This window comes from Fusarium odoratissimum, assembly GCF_000260195.1.
Source record: "Fusarium odoratissimum NRRL 54006 unplaced genomic scaffold supercont1.9, whole genome shotgun sequence".
NCBI lineage: Eukaryota > Fungi > Ascomycota > Sordariomycetes > Hypocreales > Nectriaceae > Fusarium > Fusarium odoratissimum.
In genome coordinates this window covers 144397-160166 of record NW_022158695.1, presented here as the reverse complement: position 1 = coordinate 160166, position 15770 = coordinate 144397, and the positions used below count along the sequence as shown (strand labels likewise).

General features: G+C 47.7%; 7 protein-coding genes across 7 annotated transcripts; 3 read left to right on the top strand and 4 right to left on the bottom strand.

The window, feature by feature from the left end:
* Window positions 1-2432: 2432 nt before the first annotated feature.
* On the top strand, window positions 2433-2966 carry FOIG_06406 (uncharacterized protein; the record flags this gene model as incomplete). The annotated part of the gene is made up of 1 exon (XM_031205465.1): window positions 2433-2966. The coding sequence occupies one exon, from the start codon at window positions 2433-2435 to the stop codon at window positions 2868-2870; it is 438 nt and encodes a 145-aa protein (XP_031064189.1). The 3' UTR covers window positions 2871-2966.
* Window positions 2967-3385: 419 nt separating this feature from the next.
* FOIG_06405 (uncharacterized protein) lies at window positions 3386-4377 on the bottom strand. The gene is made up of 3 exons (XM_031205464.1): window positions 4261-4377; window positions 4035-4212; window positions 3386-3988 (listed from the first exon to the last, which is right to left on the bottom strand). Exons 1-3 carry the CDS (start codon window positions 4333-4335, stop codon window positions 3510-3512), a joined length of 732 nt encoding a protein of 243 aa, XP_031064188.1. The 5' UTR covers window positions 4336-4377; the 3' UTR covers window positions 3386-3509.
* A 238-nt stretch (window positions 4378-4615) lies between these two features.
* Window positions 4616-5540, bottom strand: FOIG_06404 (uncharacterized protein). Its single transcript, XM_031205463.1, has 3 exons — window positions 5318-5540; window positions 5098-5263; window positions 4616-5015 (listed from the first exon to the last, which is right to left on the bottom strand). Exons 1-3 carry the CDS (start codon window positions 5404-5406, stop codon window positions 4809-4811), a joined length of 462 nt encoding a protein of 153 aa, XP_031064187.1. The 5' UTR covers window positions 5407-5540; the 3' UTR covers window positions 4616-4808.
* Window positions 5541-6360: 820 nt separating this feature from the next.
* On the bottom strand, window positions 6361-8345 carry FOIG_06403 (uncharacterized protein). The gene has a single exon (XM_031205462.1). The coding sequence runs from the start codon at window positions 8308-8310 to the stop codon at window positions 6499-6501; it is 1812 nt and encodes a 603-aa protein (XP_031064186.1). The 5' UTR covers window positions 8311-8345; the 3' UTR covers window positions 6361-6498.
* A 405-nt stretch (window positions 8346-8750) lies between these two features.
* FOIG_06402 (uncharacterized protein) lies at window positions 8751-10567 on the top strand (the record flags this gene model as incomplete). Its single annotated transcript, XM_031205461.1, has 1 exon — window positions 8751-10567. The coding sequence occupies exon 1, from the start codon at window positions 8975-8977 to the stop codon at window positions 10565-10567; it is 1593 nt and encodes a 530-aa protein (XP_031064185.1). The 5' UTR covers window positions 8751-8974.
* An 847-nt stretch (window positions 10568-11414) lies between these two features.
* On the top strand, window positions 11415-13802 carry FOIG_06401 (uncharacterized protein). The gene is made up of 2 exons (XM_031205460.1): window positions 11415-12889; window positions 13014-13802. Exons 1-2 carry the CDS (start codon window positions 11471-11473, stop codon window positions 13548-13550), a joined length of 1956 nt encoding a protein of 651 aa, XP_031064184.1. The 5' UTR covers window positions 11415-11470; the 3' UTR covers window positions 13551-13802.
* Window positions 13629-15500, bottom strand: FOIG_06400 (uncharacterized protein). The gene is made up of 3 exons (XM_031205459.1): window positions 15136-15500; window positions 14645-15091; window positions 13629-14595 (listed from the first exon to the last, which is right to left on the bottom strand). Exons 1-3 carry the CDS (start codon window positions 15312-15314, stop codon window positions 13710-13712), a joined length of 1512 nt encoding a protein of 503 aa, XP_031064183.1. The 5' UTR covers window positions 15315-15500; the 3' UTR covers window positions 13629-13709.
* Between the last annotated feature and the right edge of the window lie 270 nt (window positions 15501-15770).

Here is a 15770-nt window from a genome sequence, read left to right as displayed (position 1 = left end):
TGGATCGCTGTGTGGACAGACACGGGATGGGATATACTGTCGGCAAGCTTACAAGACCACATTGCAGAGATGGTACAGAGGGAAGCACTTAACAGGGTCGATGCCAAAGAGACAATACTCATGTTGGATCTTCGCGAATACATCTCAAATGCTGCTCAATATGCCCAACCCTCAGTCACTACTCTGAACTAAGATCGACCACGAAAGAGACACCATCTCCTGCATTCATATAATTACGGCTTTGCACGAATGGGAAGAGATCAATAGACCGAGCATATTTATATGTTTCTTGAGATTTATCTCGTAGATATCTTTAGAGAACAGGGGCGTTGGCTGGGTGGATGGTCTGGTATCGACAACGAGGACGCGAAGGGTGCCTGGGAAGGAGCCGGGGGGACCAAAGCTACTGTCACTCTCTGGAATCCCGGCGATGGTCGATTCCAAGCTCTTCTCAGCAAACTTAACCACGCGAGAATGCGACATCTGGTAAAAAGCACATTATCGCCACCACCACGAAACAAACGCCGCTCGTCAAGATGTCCGAGTCTGTGAAGACTACCCCAAATGCGACAGCAAGCCAGATGCACACCTCTACCTGGAAATCCGCTGCCCAAACTCGACGATACGCTCGTAAGATTCCAAGAAAACCTTTGCAATAACCCAACGGGACACCAAGCTTCAACGAACTCGTCATCGATACTGCAATGCTTATGAGGAAAGGAGCAACGAATCACAGCGCAGAAGTACTTCGTCAAATTGTTGAAGTGGAAGAGGGTTGGATCTAGTGCTATCGCTCGAAAATCGGGCGGGCGAGACAGCTTGGAGACTTGCGAATGACCAAAACACTCGGGAGTGGTTCAACATCAAAGTCGAGCAATTACCCCTGACTCGAACACTGTTGCTGGTGCGGCGTGCCGATCCTCTCCTCCCTCGACGCGTCAGACGATCTTCTCAAAGAAACCCTACGGGTAAAGTCATCGAAATTCAGCAAAAGAAGGCCCCTCGACCTTTGGCCTTTTGTGAACACTTTTACGCTGCCTATGTCCCTAATGTGCATCTGAGTGACAAGGCGAGCGATGTTTGCGAATGCCGAACTAAACTGGGCTACTGAAAACTCGTCGAAAAAAAAGCCCCCGTGATCTCAACGACCTCCAAGATGCATTTCAGACTGGAGACAACCCATCAGCAGGCATCCATCATAACGGAGGTGCTCGGAATGAACGGGTGAGGAAAGCAAATGCGCAGACTGGCCAATGAACGCGCTAAAAAGTATCTGGAACCGAGAGATATTAGTTGGAAAATGTGGGACGCCTTCGGAGACGACGAGTCTAATGGCACTAAGGCTGTTCCTACTGGCTGGTATTCTATATCTTGGTGTATCTGACAAAGCTTGTCGTATCCCAGCGAGATACAGCGAGCCAGCACGCTCACAAAACTTTATTTCTCTCATATACTTCAGGCAACAAGCACGGGTACTCAACACAGAGGGTTTCTCGCAACATTCAAATACCAGCCTCTTATTTATTGTATTGAGAGGTGGTCAATATGTATGAATCTCCTTCTGTTATCGTCTTTCCCTGGAGCTCTCACCAATCAAGTCAGGATACTTCGAAGCTCACTAGCAGACTTATGATAGCAGGAGGCACTTGAAGTGAGACAGCCCTGTCCATGTAATAAGTCACTAAAATGAAAAGCCGAACGTGTTTATGGCCCCTTGGGCGATCTTTGGGCAGTTTCTAGGCATGTGTTGTTTCGCTCATGTTACGGAGATCTCAGGCAACATCGAATTACCACTTTCGTCCCTGAACCCTCAGGACCTTCATTGCGGTAGAAACAGCCATGTCCAAGTCCTGGAACCATTGACTGCAGCAAAGGCTCTTTGGGTAAGCCCATAAGCTGACTTGATGCGTCAAGATGGTATCATTCCTGAAGAGCCATCTGCTGATTCTTGCACTGATCCTTTGTCTTCATTCAATCAACTTCTTAACTCGGAGAATCTATTACGTAGCTGTATTTTCTTCTACATAAAACGTAAAGCTCAAGGTAGGAATGGGCTGGTCTGGAATGGTCCTTGCTGATCATAGCGCAAAGCGGCCCAAAATGAGGCGTCTTGCCCTGAAACCGCGTATCTAAAATTGGCAAATCATCTCTTCGGCATGGATTACCACTGGGCATGCCTTTTCAGCTGAGGCTTTCTTAAGTGCAGTGATGATGGTACTGCGTCATGGCTTGTACTATTGAAGTGGTTATACGAGGTGGCGTTCATTTCTTCGTGGTACTGTAATCACGGTCTAGTGAAGCGGGTGAATGAACTGATCCGTCTTATGCTAGACTGATTCGAATTGATTAAGCTTATTTAGAAACTTATAACTGCCGACTTCCCCGCAAGAATATTGATTAATCCTCAATTTGATTCTTCCCATTACTTCACAATGTTGTTTCAGAATATCCTCATTGCCGCTTCCATCGGCCTCGCCGCCGCCTCTCAATCCTCCGGCCGAGAATGCGGTCGCAAGATTGCACCTTGTCCCGAAGACACCACCTGCAAGCCAATTCTTGCCAACTGCAAAGATCTCAACAAATGCTCAGGCATGTGCGACTTCAAGAATAAATATCAAACCTGTGGAGGCTTTCGCGCCAAGCCTCCTCCGCCTTGCAAGAAGGGGACTCACTGTGTTGATGACCCTCGAACTCCTGGGGACTGCGGCATGGCTTGTGATAAGCCTGGCATCTGTGCGCCGAAGTACCCGCACACATGCGGAGGTTTCACGGGAAAGCAGTGTCCTAAGGGTCTGTACTGCTATGATGATCCGTCGGATAAGTGCGATCCTAAGAAAGGAGGGGCTGATTGCTCTGGAATTTGCCTGTAGGGAACAGCTTTGAGGTTCACGATTATGATGTGGTTTATGGGATTCATATTTGCCTATGGTGGGAGGCTTCCTGATGAATATAACGAATTGCCCAAGGGATAAGCATCAGTGACAACTCTATGCATGACTTGTCTGCTGTGTAAGCTCTTGACTGATTGAGCAGCCAATTAAGCCAAGATTCACCTGCACCTCGGGGAAACGTTACTATTACAATTCCATGGCCTCAAGATATTCTCACGTATTCAATTTGGGGAATCACAAGCTGAAACACCATCAGCTGTAAAAACGGTTGATCGCCGTGCATGACATTCGCCCCGTAATGCGTTTCAAAACATTGGTGTCAAACATGTAATTTAAACCAAAATGTCCAAGCTCTACCAATTGTTTCTTCAGCTGGGAATCCTTCTGTTTTGATGGCGTTTTGCGAAACGATATTGGATGATTTATTGGAAGAATTGACCAATGATCGTAAATCCTTTTCAACGCCAAAACACGGGATGTTTCATGAACGCGGCTCCAGATTAATTGCTTCGGGGTATGATTGCGATCAACGCAAATAAGCCAATGGCTTTCCATTCATCTATGTACCAGCCGAAAATATGTTCCAAACGCTAAGAAATTGTATCAAGCCGTGCACTTTTACAGCAATTGCCAAAACGCGGCAGCAACACCGACAGCAGCGTAGAAGTTAGGGCCTGCAGAATTGGCGACGTTGGAACCGTCGGTCGGAGACGGAGTTGCAGTAGCGGTATCGGCAGTTCCAGTAATCGTGACAACAGAGTCATCGCTAGTCTGATCAGCCGTCGCTTCAGCTGCACTGCCCGATGCGTCGTTCGTTTCTTTCGGCTTGCTGACTGTGGTCTTGACCGAGCTTGCGGTTGTTTCACCAGCTGATGACTCAGAAGTGACCTCAGAGGTCTTGTCACTTGAAGGCTCCTCAACTTTAGATTCTGTCTTGGCCTCTGTAGTGGTAGTCGGCACCTCATCTGTCGTCTTTTCAGCCTCAGTGGTTGGCTTCACCTCGCCACCAGCGCTGGTAGTCGGAACATTAACAACAGTAGTCTCATCAGTCTTGGGGGAACCCCCCGAGCCCCCGAGGTCGATAGGCTTCCCAAGTTCTGAACATTGTCAGCATGGTCTTCATCAGCGAGCCATTATACGTACTTCCGCAAAGCTCATTTGCCCAAGCCATAGCCCCGTCCTTGCCATCGGCGCAAGTCTTGTCGGCGCATTGGACAAAGTTGCCTTGCAGCGTAGGCATTGTGCAGAAGCAGAGATAGTTCGTTGCCTCTTTACACCCCGCGGGAGGACCGTTAGTGATGAGGCCTTGGAAGCAGTCAATCTATCGCGCTGTCAGTATCAGATAAATACCAGATGATGGGTTTCATACGGCACATGTAGAGTCGGCCGCGGTGGCTACCGAGGCCATGAAAAGGACCAGCTGGACTGATGTTGGTTTTTTCATTGTTGCTGTCCTGAAATGTGTATTTTTGTTGGCGGTGCTGGGGTTGCCGGAAAAATAATGAAGGAGGCAGTCGGATGATATATGTATGAAGAATAAATATCGAATGATGCCCCTGCCCTTAGCTGTGTTTCAAGATCGTCTATGCAAGACCTTGGTCGATCCTACGTTTCATCCGTCGGCCCCTTATCATAATCACCGAAACAAGCCCCTCCCTGACCAAAACGGATTCCTTACTAGTAATTGGACATCAACTGATTTGATATAATATCAAGGACTACCTGTGAATGAATGCCTTCTCAAGCTACAGTAAACGTGACTCTTTCATACCGGTGACGCATGTTATGTAAGAAACGAAATCCAGACTATATTCATTATTGACACTAAGCGAGGAAGAAATGGATTGGAGATTTTATTATACTTTGTCCCTCAGCTGGTGAGAACTGCAGAACCTGCGCCCAGAATCAGAAGAGCCATTACCAGTGCTCTGGTCCAATTTCGACGGTGTTGACGTCAACACCGTCCTTGAACCAGCGATCCTCCTCACTGATCTTGACATTGTTTCCGCTCATTTGCCTCTTCTTCATCAAACCATTCTCATCAAAGGTCCAATCTTCAAGTCCGTAGCATCGCCACCACTGATCGTCATCATCGCGAAACTCATACCAAAACTGCACAGCGATCTACGAGCGTCAGAATAAGATCATACGTGAAGAATCAAAGACAGCTGTGATGACTGAATAGCATCTCGATAAATTGACTCACCTTATCGTTATCGAAAGCAAAGAGCTCCTTGCGCAATTTATAGTCGTGTTCTCGATTCCACTTATCCGTCAAAAATTTCTCAATTTGGTCACGACCCTTGACGAAAGTATCTCGATTGCGCCAGATTGAGTCAGGTGTGTAAGCCATCTTGACCTTTGATGGATCTCTGGAACGAAATGTGTGAGTCAGAAAGCCTGCTTACGAGTTGGGGGGATCTTACTGGGTGTTCCATCCATCTTGAGCCGCTTTGACTTTTGCGTGAGCAGTCTCTCGGTTGTAGGGAGGGAAAGGGGGTCGTTGTTCAGCCATATTGTTGATTAAAGAGATCCGAATGAGTTATCGAGGTACTGATACGTGGTTGACGAGATGAGGCATAAGCTTTATAGTTTGAGGAAAGGTTATGCGGCAAAAGCGGGGCTTATTGCGGCGCGCTGACTGCGGCGATGTCGGTGATAAGTTGAATGTCACTCCTGAATAATTGATTACGCATGCATTATGAAACAATTAGTCAAGCTAGATGCCGAGAATCCGTGTGAAGCTAGTGAGAAAAGGATCTCGAGCGTTTTGTTTGTTGTCATAGTCTAAAGAACGAGATCTTGATATATATGCCTCAAAATTGGATCAACTGCATGGTCGTATTTCTGTAACATCCGGCACTAAATCCAAGGATATTGTGAGTTTGACTTCCGCACTAGAGACCGTTTAGAAACTGTAACTATGCTCGTATAGTCTTCACTTCAACAATACACTACTGGCTGATAGAAATATATTTTAACGCACTGCAGGAAACCCATCCTCTCGATGGACAAGCAAGCCAAGTAATTGCTAGAGAATGAATATCAGACGGGAGATCTTAAGGCAGTCTGAGAAATAAAATCAAAAAATTGGAGGGTCGTGAGTTGTTACCAGTCCAGGAGGACAAGCTAAGTTTTCTATGGTGATATAAGCTCTCAGCCACAGTTCTGAACTGCAAATAATGGAACAAGTTCAGCCGCCGCTCTTGCTGGCCAGACCGAAAGGCTCTTGACAAAACATCTGGTTGGCCTTCTTATTGGAACCGGAGCAGGTCTACGTGATTTACAACGATTGCGACGAAGCTCGCAAGTTTTTCTTGGTACTCTACCTTCGTCCCTTACTAAATCATGTATCTTCGGGTCGTGGAATTAGTCTAGCTCCCAGTTGGCTAATCCCAGCTTCAAATATATCCCATTGGTTTGTACAGAAGGACTAGATGCCCAGTCTATGCAACCATCTCAGCTCGTTCCTAGAAATACACCATTGCATCGGGATGTTCCTGAATTGAATCAGCTAACAAGCTATCTCTTCAATCTTCAGACCTTGACGAGTGACTCAAAAGTACGCCCAAAACTTAGTTTCACCCAGGTAGCTATCCATCATCCGCTATACAAGAACGATTTGCTCAATTTTCGAGTCCTGGTGGATTGATTCCGCGAATTGCCCCTTGAACATGAACCCATCAAGGAAAACCTCCCCTTTCACCTCGTATCGGAGCGGGCCACCCGTGCTAGGGGACAGCAAAACCGGGGTACTGCAACCCCCAATGAGCCAAATTTCATCACCAATCGCAGCACCCTCCCGACCAAGGCCCATGTAACCCTTGAAAGTGATGAATGGATCCCAGGATACCAGACGCTTCATTCTGATAAATGCCTTGTGTTCGGGTCCCGTGCCACTGCTTTTGGGCTTGAACCCGTACGCTTCTAGCCGCTTACACAATGCTGAGCCACTGCACCAGTTGTAGAAAATTGTTGGAATATCATCAGGCGAGGGTACGGGCTCCAAGTAAATCCCAACTAGACTCAAAGTTCGTATAAAGCTTTCAGCCCGATTGACGGCATCTGAATAAGGTTCGGGCTCATCCACTGGGGTCATCCAGAAATCCAGATACTGCTGATACAGGTCTGAGTTGGTATCCGAGAACTCGAGGGCTCTATCACGAGGACAAAAATCAGCGATTGAGCTGATCTTATCAATCATGGCTCCGGAGACTGTCAGCTGCTCTCCCTCGAAGGAAGGGCTGAAAGGAACTGCTTCAGAGGCATTAAAAAAGCTCTCCTCGTGGTCGATATGGCTGAGACCCAAGCAACGCCTCAACTTCGGTGAGTGCCAGTTGGGCACCCAAGAAGGGCCTGCGAAAGTGCGCAAAACTGGGGCCCCGGGTGATCCAGAGCAGAGGGTGTCGCGTTGCTCAGGGGCACAGAGGCCAAGAAAGTCCAAGTTACCATGTATATTTGCATGTAATATAGCTGAACGCTTGTAGACCTCCTCGGGCTCGAGGTCATATCGAACTGAAGTTGCAGCAGCCTCCTGACGGTTGCAAACACCCAGTAACGAATAGATCTGATCGTGAGCAAAAGTTGCTCGGGTGAAACGGAGATGCTCCATCAGCCAGAAAAGACCAAACTGATTTTGATCTGTTTCTAATGCTTGCCTGAGCTCTCTCAACACCCTCACAGGCCGTACTTCGCCCGTGTTGCCACGCTTGAGCTTTTTCATCGGTCTTGGCCGTGCAAGTAACGAATTAACAGCCATGTCAAAGCCGCGGAACACATCATCCATGGAAATTGAGTCCGACCCGCAAAGAAAGATGGCGGTCTTTGGGAGCACAGATTCTTGAATCACCCATCGTCGATGAAACCACTCACAACCAAGCAGGCGTCGAATCGCATCCCATCCCATAGGATCGAATGAGATCCCATCTTGCGGGCCGTGTGTACTGAGTCGACGCAAATACTGAAATGCATATCGCAAATAGCTGTCGTATTCGTGAATCCACACGACCACGGACCTCGCTTTTGAGTAGATATCTCGCATCAGCGGAATTTGCAACGCCTTCTCATTATTGTCCAGCTGATCAATGCAGATCATGTCAATCCACATCGGCAGCCTCTCATTGACTTCCCAGATTTGCGGCAGGGTTTCAGGTGTATGGCAGAGCATGTTGACGAGAAATGATTCCAGATTGAGAGAAATCTGTAGGTTCTTGACTCCACAGCCTGACTCAAGGGACATAGCCCGGTCTGCTTTCTTGTCTCCCCAGACGTGCGAAACAGAAACAAATGCAGGCGCACTGCCTATGCTAAATCGTCGTACACGGCCATTCAGGTCCCCTGAAGCAGTTGCCGGGAGAAGATCGAGCAGCCGTATTTCATGCGCTGGCTCACGAAGGCAATAATAGTGGCTAGAGCCCATTTCGATAACGAGCTCTGGAATGCCAGTGGTTTAGTTGAGATGGCAAGGCTGTCGATTTCCCCTCCCTGTTGGCTCTTGTCTTCTATTCGGACTTAATCGGTCCGGTGCCTGGCCATCCAATTGACGATGCAGCTGAATCTGCCCCTGGCCGCATTGTACTTCGTACTGGTTTCATCCCTCTGGTCACTTTTGCCAGGGTCTGTCTTCTGATTGTTACTCAAACCCAATACAGAAATACATTGATATATGCTGAGCTAGCATATATGAGAGCTCGAAAGCGCATACTCTTCGGTATGCTTAAGTTAAAAGCTTGCCCTTGCGACGAGTTCCAGCGCCGACACATTTTCCGCTTCTGGGGTTGAGGATCTGTATTTCTCGGCAAGAGAATCACGTGCCCACACCTTCCAAACTGCCTTGGCTTGACCTCAGCTCTCAACCGACTTGAATCTTACATCTTATTCAGCCGCATGAGACGAAAATCTCATTGGTTGTGTGCAAAGCCACGAATTGACAAATCCAGACAAGGCTGCGTGCCAGGACGCAGCATGAACGCGGGGAACATGCGCCGTTCACCTCGCTCCTTTTCAAGCTTGCTAGCCTCATGTCCACAACATCCATGTTCATCATCAACCTTTATCAATAAGATTGATAAGCCTGACACAGAATGAGAGAACTTGAAGCTACACTATACACAATAGCATGGATTGCACCTTTGGAAATCGAGGCTCAGGCAGCTTGTCATATGCTTGATAATCGCCACGATGGAAAATTCCCCATCAGTCGAGGCGATGACTATGTCTTCCTCGCGGGTGATATCAACGGTCATAACATAGTCATCGCAACCTTGCCTCCCGGCCAAGAATATGGAACCGGCTCAGCCGCTGCCCTTGCTAGCCAAATCAAAAAGTTCTTCACCAATCTCTGGTTCGGCCTCCTTGTTGGAGTCGCGGCAGGTCTTCCGAATCTACGAAAGATACCGCCAATCGATATACGGCTTGGAAATGTGCTCGTTGGATTATCCGAAGGAGATAGTGCAGGCTTAGTCGCGTATGACTTGGGGAAAGAGACTTCTGAGGGGTTTCAGCTTTTGAGGTTTGGCCAGGTCTTGGCAAATACAGAGACAGTCGTCAGATCAGCTATTGGCAACATCAAGATCAGGGCACCAGGTGACACTGATGTCTTCCTCCCCTTTTACGAGAGAATCAAAGACAAGGAACACTCAAGAGGGACATTCGCAGATCCTGGCCAGGAAAAGGATATCTTCTACGACATCAGTGATGATGGTGTTGATAGCCCCGCCCAGAGGATGCAACGGCCTACCGACAGGCGAACTCGCGTATGGTATGGTTCTATCGGATCTGGAGAGAAGTTGACGAAAAGTACCCTCAAGCGCAATGAGATAAGAGATCGCTATGGAGTGATCGGCTTAGAGATGGAAGCTGCAGGGACGATGAATCGCATACCTGTTGGCGTGATCAGAGGCGTTTGCGACTATGCCGACCAGCACAAAAATAAAGAGTGGCAGCCATATGCTGCTGCCATGGCCGCAGCGTACGCAAAAGCTGTGATCTATGAATTAGGCCTGGGTAAAGTGATGCCAAGCTCCAGCATGATGAATGGGGCAAAACATGCCCTTTGTGGCACCATCTTATGTGACCTTCCACCAACTACAGACCGTTTCTTTGGACGAGAAACAGAACTTTTGGAGATGGTCAAATGTCTCGAGGCCACAACTCAACGGAGAGGCGTGGTTCTGTGCGGGATATCTGGGTCTGGTAAGACACAACTGGCTCGCGAGTATGTGGCACAGCGAAGTGGAAGTTTCTCCGCGATCTTATGGATCGATGCATCCTCAGAAGAGAGCATAGAGGAGTCCTTTTCAAGCTGCTCAAGCCGTATTCACGAAAACAACCCTGAATTTCGAGCGAGGAGAGAGAGCACTTCGCCACGCCAGCTTGTTCTAGAATGGCTTCGGACAACGCCCGAGAAGAACTGGCTGACTGTGATTGATAACGCTAATGGACCTATCCCGAACAAACGCCTATTGGGGCCATTTCAGGACATTAATCATGGTTCTTTATGCGTTATTTCGACAAATCAAGTTACAGCAAGAGCTCTGCGGCTCAAACACATCCTTATTGAGCATCTTGACGCCCGGCGTCTCAGTCACTTCTTTTGTGGAGAGCTTACGAGAACGATACAGAATATGAAGAAGATGGCAAGACTTCCAATTTCCTCTACTCTCGGATACCACTAACTTTTCAAAGTCAGCAATGCAGCCTGGCATGCGGCCAAGCTTCTGGGTGGATTCCCTCTGGCTCTGGAGCTGGCGGGAGTTCTCCACCATCGCGGGATTACAGCCCTTGATGAATTTGCCGAAACTTTCACCAATGACTATCCAGAGCTTGCCCAGTTTGAGATTGACTCTGGAGTCTGGATTTGGACCAGAAACGGCGCAATCGGCTCTCTTTTTAGCATGCTTGATTCACTTTATGCATCAATCTTGATAAAGAGCACAGATTCAGCTCTTCTGATAACATTTTGTTCAATATGTGGACCTTTCGCGATTCCCATCTCACTTGTATACAACCTGGAATTAATAGATGTGGAGGATACTGAAAACCAGGGCCCATGGAAGCAGCTACAGACTCTGGCCCAGAGCAAGATCAAACTCAACATGTCTATCGATGAGCTAAACAAAGTCTTCCTAGCCACTAAGAAACAAGCAAGCGATCATACTCTGTTATCATTCTCCCTTCATGCTTCGATATGCCAGTGGAGACTTGCCACCATGGAAGACCGAGACGTCTGGATCATTCAAGCAACCTACAGCCTCTCAAAACATATTCTATCACTGCATGACAAATTCGACGCCTTCAGGTTCTTCAATTTGTTCAATCGATGTCTAAATCTACTCTGGAACCACATCAACGCACACCATATCGACATACACGGGAAATTCGCTGAAGCATACTTTACGATATGTCTATGTGGTGGGGATGTTTACCTTGCAATGGGAAAGTCTGAAATTGCCAGGACACTCTTTACCTCGGCGATCGACTATATTCGGTCCTCGAGCCTAAGTGACCCAGATGACAAAATACTTCTGCAGCTTCTTTGTGGCTTGGCAAAATCGTGTGAGAACACGAGGGAGTTTGAAATGGCTGAAGAGGCTTTATTGTCAGCTTCTACTATCTCAGAGCGCTTAAACGGCCACATGAATGATCAGACAGTCAGTCTTGTGTCACGACTCAAGGCCGTGAGAGATCATATGTTGACCGAGCTGGAAAATCGCAAAAGGGCTTTAGTTGCTTGCACGGGGCCGAAACTTGCGCCTGCAGTGAATTCTGACACGCAGTCTTCAATGGAATTTGAGAACGAGGAACTTTATCGTCAAATGATAGAAAAGATTTCTGCAAGAGGTGGACTTGACTCCCTTGCCAGCTCTTCTGGTTCTACGACAGCGACGACTTTGCCAAACCTGGCTTGGGAACTTCGCTTTAGCCACCCTATTCTCGTCTTTAGCTTGCAAGACGATGGAAATGACCTGTCAGGGTTTCCGGATGCTTTTCCAATCACGATTCGGGGCAGCATGAACATCATGGCATACGAAAACATTGATATCAAGTCCATACACATTGAAATCGACGTATCTGGAATGAGTGCATGGAATGTGGAAGGTCAGAGAAAAGGAAAACAACTATTTGGAGATGGCGCTGATTTCACAACGTGGAGGCTGAAACTCTGCGACTCCAATATCACTTCTGATGGAAGATTTGGAGACAACTGCACCTTTAGATTGGACAACGAGAACTCCCAAGAAAATACGAGACAGCCTGAGAGTGACGGTGTCGCTAAACCAGATTATATTCCATTCCCACCTGGTTCTTACAGCTACCCTTTCGAATCAACTGTTGACTGTACTCTCCACCACGCCAAGAAACTTTTCCATGAAGATACAAATTGGACTGTATCTGTTGTCATGGAGTTCCCTGATTCCAACCCTCATATTCCATTAATGAAGGAACTACCTGTTATTCAAATTCCACGTCAGCTGAGAGCGACAAGAACTGCCACCAATCAATCGCTCAGACAACAGAACGAGGGCATTTCTTTCTGTGTCGACTTGCCCTATAAGATATCTCCAATTGGCGGCAGGATCCCCATCACAGTCACTCTCGGGCCTGTTAACAATGACCTTCGAGCTGAGTACTTAACCTACACCATCGTACAAAGAGGCAAACGGTGGACGCAAGATCGGGCAACGCAAAATACAGATGAGCAGAAGCTTGTGCTTTTGGAAAGATTCATACTTGAAGAGTCCACCCGTGTAGGAGACGATGACTCCAGTGCACAGTATGAGGAGGAAGCAGCCTTCTCATGTGAAAGTGACGAGTCTTGCAAGACATTGTTCATAAAAGGTTATCTGCCAAACTTGGATCCTGATGAGCCTGTTTCTATCTCTGATGATCTCATGTTGCCAACCTGTAAGCAGATGAAAGCCGGATGGCTGGTAGGTCAAGAACCTCTGGAGCTAACTTGTTCGACTCCATTTATCGAGTTGAATCATTTCATCCAAGTAAGTTTCTTTCCCATGATTATGAAAGAGGGCTTAAAGATAACCTTTACTATTCACCGCTATCACATCAGTTGTTAGAACTGATATCAGCTCCCTCTTTTCGAAAGACTAATTAACCTTTCAGGTCACCGTGGGCGGATCACGTCTTGATTCAGATCAATCAGAATCACGGATCCTGGAGACGATTGAAGAGATTCCTATCGCAATAATCGATTGCCGAATTACTCACAGAAGTGATCTCCTCGTTGATAGTATGGCTCATGAGCCATCGCCTACGAATAACAGGACAGCAACCTGTGGTTGCCCAGACGCAGATATTTATGAAGAATGCCTCTCATGGGATAAGACGCCACCGACGAATAGGCCTATTAACGCAACACTTCTTACAGAGACGTCTCTCTATATAAGGGAGGTACATGGAGGAAATGAGGACGACGTTCGACATAAAAATATAAGACTTGAGGAAGCATGGAGTCAGCCGATTCAGGGTCCCAGCAAGCCTCAACATTGGGAAGTCGTTCGCGATAGATCAAGGAATTCAAGCATGTCAGAGCATTCAATTGATGAACAGACTTCGGACTTACATACCGCTGAAGACACCCTACAGAGCTTTGGCTTTACCACCGACCCTCAGGACGAACCGCCGCCGTACAGCGATTAGCCTACATCAATGGAAGTATCTTAGAAGCAAGCGATCCTCAACAAACCATAATCTGGTCACACAAAACAAAAAGTCCAAGATGGAGACGGCGTAACGAGATTTTCCTGCCAAGGACTTCCCGTTGATCCTCAGCGGTGGAAATTGCCATCCCATTGTTTCCTATCTAAACTGCACCTTTTCCCAACCAGGTCTCCTCGACATGTTTACACTGATATCCCCAGCCGGCTTGAGAGATGTCAGAGGAAGCTTCGATCTGTCCATCTGAGGAACATTGAATGTCTTCGTCGTTGGAGCCATATCAAAGCCAAGCAGAACGCTTCCCGCAAAGGTTAGGACTTCATAAGATGCAAAGTGACGACCAGGGCAGAGGGTATTGCCACCACCAAACGGTCTGAACGCGGCAGCCCTTCGAGTCTTCTGCTCCTTGGTGAGGACCTTGGACTTTAAGAATCTTGTGTGGTCAAAGACATCCGCGTCTGCACCCCAGGTTGTTGGATCGGCGTGGATGAATGCTGTTGGCATCTGAACCTGAGCTCCTTTCTTCAGGAGCCAACGATCTTGAATAAGGGTGTCTTCGTTGGTGTACCGCACTGTCGCAATGCCACTCGTCATTCGAAGTACTTCGTCATATGTTGACATGAAGACTGGGCACTTCTCACGAATGGTGGTGTAGTCGAGAGATACAATCTCAAATGCAGGATCTTCAATAGTGGCTTCAAGCTCGGATCGAATCTCCTTCAAAAGATCAGGTCTGGAGAAGATCGATATCAACAGCCAAAAAGTCGTGGGAATGGTGTTTCCAACAATGGCAAGGATGCTGCCAAGTAGAGCGCGGGCATTGTTCTCATTACTCAAACCTCGTCGGATGCCTAAGCCGGAAAGCTCCTTAATGAACGAGCAAGCAGTATCCAGACCGTCGTCATTGAGGTACTTCAAGAATGCATCGACGAGCTCTTTGCGAGTTCTCTGCGCTGTGGAGTGCTTCTTGGGGCTCAGAAACCAAGGGACTCCGAGGAGAAGCACCTTGATATTGGCCTCCCAGTCCCTGCCGATGTCAGTACATCTCATCTTGCCTTGGCCCGAGAGAAGCTTACCAGAATGTTGAATTCAGCGATGGGTCAATAGTGAATGGATCCTTCTCGCCAAAACAAGCAGAGTTGTTTGTTCTCATGAATAGATCCTGGACCCAAGCATAAAGATCGATTGTCTGACTTGAAGGAAGCTCATTGATGATGTTGAGTAGTTTGGTACGAATGAGCGTGCATAGTTCATCAAGAGATTCTGTACCCGGGAGCAAAGAAGCCTTTTGAACTCTATGAATCTCACCATACATGCCATTCTCAGTATGAGCATCCCGAAAGATGAGCTCGATACCGGCCTCATCGAATCCCATCATTCGACGAAACGCCGGTATCATAGCTGGGCTGAATGACAAAGAAGTCGTGTTGCGCTGAACAGCTTGTACAAGTTCTGGAGATGTCACAATGTAGTTCTTCTGTCCCGACATGTCAATCGTGAAGATTGGATGCGGTTGTTGAGCGCTGAAGAGATTAGCGACGGTCAGCGGTAGTGGTATGATACTTACCTGACGAGATCAAAGTATCGCAGGCCATGCTTCAACAGTCCGTAAATGTGACTGAAGTAGGGGACGGTCTCTTTGACGTAGGGTGGCTCCCTGGTGTCGGGCTGCTTTCTGGTAGCCAGAGCGACGATGGCTACCACTACGCAGCAAACCACCCCAATGGTGAGGTTGCTCAGAGCCATTGTTTATCGACAACTACTTTCCGTCTACCCTATGCCTGAGCGTACAGATTTGCTTGAACAAAGTATTCCTCTGTCTTGCGCGGGAATTGCCTAGATACCGATGCCTTGACAACAAAAGACCGAGAAAGCTGCAGTTCCAGTTCCATTTCCACGTTCAGTCACAGTGGATGTATCCAGTTCTGTTTCTAATTCCGTTCAGCTAATCAAGCATGAAAAAGTAAGCGCTGCCATATCCAGCCGTCCGTCAACGTCATACGTGAGTGGAGATCATCATGCCCCCATCCAAACGCCCTTGACAAACAAGTCCCTGACCTCCACCAGCGACATTCCGAAGACCAAGGGGCGCAAGAATGACAGCTAAGCCTCCTTGGTAGCGGAAGTCGGCTCCGCAAACTCATCAAGTCAGAGAGCAACCAACAAAGATTATGGAGTCGTATCAGGGGCGTGTGCTTATGA